At 37.3% G+C, this 6160-nt stretch overlaps 1 protein-coding gene across 1 annotated transcript; it reads left to right on the top strand.

The window, feature by feature from the left end:
- The first annotated feature begins 2081 nt into the window (after window positions 1-2081).
- foxq1b (forkhead box Q1b) lies at window positions 2082-3495 on the top strand. The gene has a single exon (XM_061882869.1). The coding sequence runs from the start codon at window positions 2238-2240 to the stop codon at window positions 3039-3041; it is 804 nt and encodes a 267-aa protein (XP_061738853.1). The 5' UTR covers window positions 2082-2237; the 3' UTR covers window positions 3042-3495.
- The last annotated feature ends 2665 nt before the right edge of the window (window positions 3496-6160 follow it).

Below are 6160 nucleotides of genomic sequence, written 5' to 3'. Positions count from 1 at the left end.
GTGCAGGATAAAAGAGCAATAAGGTGCCGATATAAATAAATAGATTACTGTACAGATAAATATATTGCACTTTGGCATATGCATCCACGTTTATGGATGTATGTTATATTGTCTTTATATTCCAGCGGGTTAACTGTAATTACTGACAGTGGTTTTCTAAAGTGTGGTGATATCCTTTACACACTGATGTCAATATTTTTAGGAATCGAAGGTCATGGGCATTGCCGCTTATGTGCAATGATTTCTCCCAATCTTCTGAACCTTTTGATGATATTTTGGACCGTACATGGTGAAATCCCTAAATTTCTTGCAATAGCCCGTTAAGGAATGTTGTTTTTAAACTGTTTGGCAATTTGCTCACGCATTTGTTCACAAAGTGGTGACCCTCACCCAATCCTTGTTTGTGAATGACTGATCATTTAATGGAAGCTGCTTTTATACCCAATCATAGTACCACCTGTTCCCAATTATTTGGGAATTTCCAAACAAGTGTTTGATGAGCATTCTTCAACTTTCTCAGTCTTTTTTGTCTCTTGTGCTAGCTTTTTTTAATCATGTTGCAGGCATCAATTTCCAAGTGAGCTAATATTTACAAAAAATACCACAATTTTCCAGATCGAACGTTAAATATCTTGTCTTTGCAGTCTATTCAATTGAACATAGCTTAAAAGAAATTTGCAAATCATTGTATTTTTTTTCATTTACCATTTATACAACGTGCCAACTTCACTGGTTTTGGGGTTTGTACGTGATACTGATTTAAAAAATGTTCCTCCCGAGGGCACAAAAATCCCTGGCATCGCCCTCTCCCACATGGGGGCCTCGTCGCCCCAATATTGGAGAAGGAATGCCATAATTTGGATTAAAATCACAAACTTTATTCTTCAAAACTGTCTCCACTATTGAATTATGTTTTTTATTTGCAATAATTTGATATTTAGTTTTTTATTCTATGATGTATTTGTTGTTCCCTCGCTCGTGCTTTGCTGACATAAATCAAGTTTACCTGGTACAAACGAGTCAAAAATGGAATTATTATGCCGCAAAATGGAATGGAAAATATATATGTTTTTTGGGGGGTTAGCACTTAATGTGCATTGTAGCTGCTGGTGTAAATAGAATAACTATTTTTCATTATTTTGATAGTTACACAAATAAGATCATTATTTAAGTGTCCGTCATTGTACTGTGTGTGACCATTTTTTTATTCATTGTAGCTGAGATAGGCACCAGCGACCCCAAAGGGGATAAGCGGTACAAAATGGATGGATGGATGTATTGTAAAGAAAACTTAGGGTATAACGTTCTTTCTCTTTAGAAATATCAACATGTCTATTAAAATGTATCACACGTCTGCAAAAAAAGGACTGCACTAGACTGTAGTTAGTTTTACCCTGCTTTTATATGTGTATTTTAACTACTCTGCAGCACTTTGTGAAACCTGTTTTTCTTTTTGGGGCGGCGTGAATCAGATGATAGAGCGGCTGGCCAGAAACTTCAGGGTTCCTAGTTCGATTCCATCCTCCGCCATTCTATTCACTGCCGTTGTGTCCTTGGGCAGGACACTACACCCACCATTCTCCCAGTGGAGCTTAAATGTAGATAACCGGTTTACTCAATGTATAATGTTTTGAATCACTTCACAAAAAGCGCTTTATAATTATACTTCACTTTTTTTTTCTAATTGTACTACATAAATAAAGTGTATTGGATAAAAGTACAGGAATGTTTACTTCATTTCAGTGTTATATTTTTCGTTCATCGACTCACAATTATGATAAATTAAAGAAATAGATTTGAATAATTCCCCTGATGCACACATTGAAATTCCAAGTGTTCAAACAGTAACTACTTTGCTTGTATTAGCAGTTTATGCAAGATAAATACAAATCCAAAGTCATCTATTGGTGTGCATCCTCAACACAGACAGACAGACAGAAGCGGTGTTTCCACTCCCTGGATTGTAAACATTGCATATCACTCAATCGTTTCAACGCACGAGCTGGAAGCTCCACCCCTGGGCCGTCCCTTGGCGCGCTATTATATAACGGCAACGTCGGCGGTCTCAGGAGACAGCTCTTTTCTGTGCTGCTCCAGACACAGGTGCTCCAGGCAACTCTTCCCACAGACAGTCTTCTGTCAGGTCTTGTCACCTTCTTCTCTGTGTGGGGAAAAAATGAAACTGGAAGTTTTTTTCCGCACATCACTTAGCTCAGAAGTCACTGCAGGAATTGTGCATGGAAACACACGCGGGGATTCCGTCTCCCCTGTCCGGGGACGAACTGGGGTCAGACGGGGACTGCGTGGCCAACAGTCCACTACCTGCTGTGACACAGAACGCCGACCTGAGCAAGGGGAAGCCCTACACCCGCAGACCAAAGCCTCCTTACTCTTACATCGCCCTCATCGCCATGGCTATCCGGGAGTCTAACAAAGGCCGTCTCACCCTCGCGGAGATCAACGACTACCTGATGAAGAAGTTTCCCTTTTTCCGTGGTACCTACACCGGATGGAGAAACTCTGTGCGCCACAACCTGTCACTCAATGACTGCTTCCTCAAAGTGTTGCGGGACCCGTCCAGACCTTGGGGCAAGGACAACTACTGGATGCTCAACCCTCATAGTGAGTACACATTTGCTGACGGGGTGTTCCGCCGCAGGAGGAAGCGCATCGCCAAGAGGTCCACAAAGGAAGAGAGTCGGGACATCGCCGGAGAAGACACGCATTCTACCGCCCAGGAGGAGAGCGTGGTACCCAAGTTCTCTAGCTCCTTCGCCATGGACAACATCCTCAGTAAACCCTTCAAGCGGCGGGAGGACGACTGTACGGATGCACAAACACGCGGGTTGTTCTGGCCCATGGGGGCCCACGTGCTACAGCTGCCCTATGCTAACTACCCGGTGCATCTCAACTACCTGTCCGAGACCGGCAGGGATGACGTCACATACCTCCATTACACGGCGAGAACTGAGGCTGCGTTCCACGCGCTCAAGACGCCCCGGAAGGCGGAGGGCTTCCATATAGACTTCCTGCTGTCATAAAACACACGGCGGGCTTTACACAAAATGTGCACTTTTGTGCTCGTGCTTCAGTTACTCTGAAGTCAACACGACTGCAGCATTAATCACTAATAATAAAAAATAGTTGTCATTGTAGGGGTGATCAACGCTATCCCAGGACATTTCATTGACGTGAAAGTGTGTTTTTAAGTGTGCGGGTGTGGGTGTGTGTCAGAAGTGTTTGTTTTCTTATGTTCATTTCTCATTTCTACTGCCCCTTTGATGGTATAACCAATGGCCATGCTGAAACATAAAGCAATTCATGTATTTATATGTAAATAACTTGTATGACATGTTTTATTACATATTGTACACATATGTATGGAATGACAGAGCTATATGCAGGATCACGTATGCTGCACTAGAAACGCCTGATATCCTCCAATGTTTGACTCAAGCATGCCTGGTAACTTGAATAAAACAAGTTAAACAATCACCTTTGTCTCATTTCTTAAAGAGGAATAGTGTAGGCCTTTAAACACACGCACGCACGCATGCTCGCACACATAAACAAATATATGTATCTACGTATATATATATATAAATATACATATATATATATATATATATATATATATATATGTATATGTATATATATATATATATATATATATATATATATATATATATATATATATATATATATATATATATATATATATATATATATATATATATATATATATATATATATATATATATATATATATATATATATACAGAACAGGCCAGACGTTTGGACACACCTTCTCATTTCAATGCGTTTTCTTTATTTACATTTTAGATTGTCACTGACGGTATCAAAACTATGACACCTGTGAAGTGAAAACCATTTCAGGTGACTACATCTTGAAGCTTATTGAGAGGGTGCCAAGAGTGTGCAAAAAAGTAATCAGAGCTAAGGGTGGCTATTTTGAAGAAATTAGAATATAAAACATGTTTTCAGTTATTTCACCTTTTTGGTTAAGTACATAACTCCGCACGTGTTCATTTATCGTTTTGATGCCTTCAGTGACAATCTACAATGTAAATAGTCATGAAAATAAAGAAAACGCATTGAAATGAGAAGGTGTGTCTAAGCCTTTGGCCTGTAATGTATACACTGTATATATATATATATATATATATATATATATATATATATATATGTATATATATATATATATATATATATATATATATATATATATGTATATACACTTCAGACAACTTCAGATAGTTTTTGTTGTCTTACTTTGGCCGAAAATAGAACAAACACATTCTAAAAATATTTTTACAATATATATATATATATATATATATATATATATATATATATATATATATATTTGGCACACTAAATTGGCCCTAGTGTGTGAATGTGAGTGTGAATGTTGTCTGTCTATCTGTGTTGGCCCTGCGATGAGGTGGCGACTTGTCCAGGGTGTACCCCGCCTTCCGCCCGATTGTAGCTGAGATAGGTGCCAGCGCCCCCCGCGACCCCGAACGGGAATAAGCGGCAGAAAATGGATGGATATATATATATATATATATATATATATATATATATATGTATATATATATATATATATATATATATATATATATATATACATATATATATATATAAATAAATATATATTTATACACACACATATATATATATATATATATATATATATGTGTGTGTGTGTTATGTATACACACACATATGTATGGATATATATATATATTGGCCTATACAAGCAATAATCAATAATAATGCAATCACAGCCAACAATATTGCATATAGTGAGTTGTATTATTATGACATAGGACAAAAGACGTATGTCAAATAGACATAAGGCATAATATATATATATATATATATATATATATATATATATATATATATATATATATATATATATATATATATATATATATATATATAGTATATGTATATATATATATATATATATATATATATATATATATATATATATATATATATAGTGACGTGCAGTCAGGGGAGGCAGGGCCTCACGTGCCATCATGGAAAGAAAAAAAATGTAAAAAGAAAAAAAGATAATGAAATTGTTATATGTATCCAGTTATTTCCATTCAACTTCACCAGTTTTAGATTATTTTTATTCAAAATCGCTGAATTTTCACATCTGCCGTTCAAATACTGAGAAGAGACTTGCAGTGAGTCACAGCCAGTTGAGCCTCACCGTCACCTTGGATTGTGCAATGACTCGGCTAACTGCTGGCTGCTGTGCAGTGAGACCATATTGCTTTATGAATTATATTATACATTTCCATAATTTAGTTAGCTGAGGTATATAATGTACAGTGGATTTTTTTCAACATCTGTATGTGTGTAACGTATTTCTTGTGCTGGACAATCATAAAACGGCTGCAAAGACGCACTGTTTGAGGCTCACATCCTGGTTGAGAGGGCGCTAGTGATCCCAGAGATCATGCGACTGCTCGGTTAGGCCTGGGGACATCTGAAGCCGGTATGTTTTAAAGTTGTTGTTTGCCTGCATATCGTAAAAACAACCATCGAACATTTTACAACTAATTGTGATCTTATAGGTGCTCACCAGCAGGGCCGAGTTGCGACGAAAGAGTGTGTCGATGTTGAGATATTAAGCCGAGTTGGAAAGTGAATTTGTTTGCTAATAGTAGCTACTAGCCGTACCCATGTATTTTCTATGGTCGGTTAGCATCAGGTTTTAATCCCGTTTCCTCCAATGTTTCTGATCCGATTGAATTTACATTTATGTCGAGTCTTTATTTTAGGTACTTAAATATGATGACTGAGTACTGTGGTGTTTTAAGGTCATCTGCATGTTTTATGCTACAGTAAAGACAATGAATGAACACTGCCGCTGGAGCGTAGTTGCACCTGTCATAGTGACAACACTGTGTACTGTCGTGTTTGTTATTTTCTACATACATGTGATTATTTAATATTGTTAATGTTAGCAGTATTATCGCTAATAATGATAATAATAAGTGTAATTTATTTATTGAAGTTCGAACGATGGATGACTTAATGTTGATATGTATATGCGCACATTGATTGAACTCCGGGTCCTGTGTTTAGGTAGGCCAGGTCCCTAAGTCTTGGCGGG

This window comes from Nerophis ophidion, linkage group LG22, assembly GCF_033978795.1.
Source record: "Nerophis ophidion isolate RoL-2023_Sa linkage group LG22, RoL_Noph_v1.0, whole genome shotgun sequence".
Classification (NCBI taxonomy): domain Eukaryota; kingdom Metazoa; phylum Chordata; class Actinopteri; order Syngnathiformes; family Syngnathidae; genus Nerophis; species Nerophis ophidion.
This window is presented reverse-complemented; position numbering and strand designations above follow the sequence as displayed.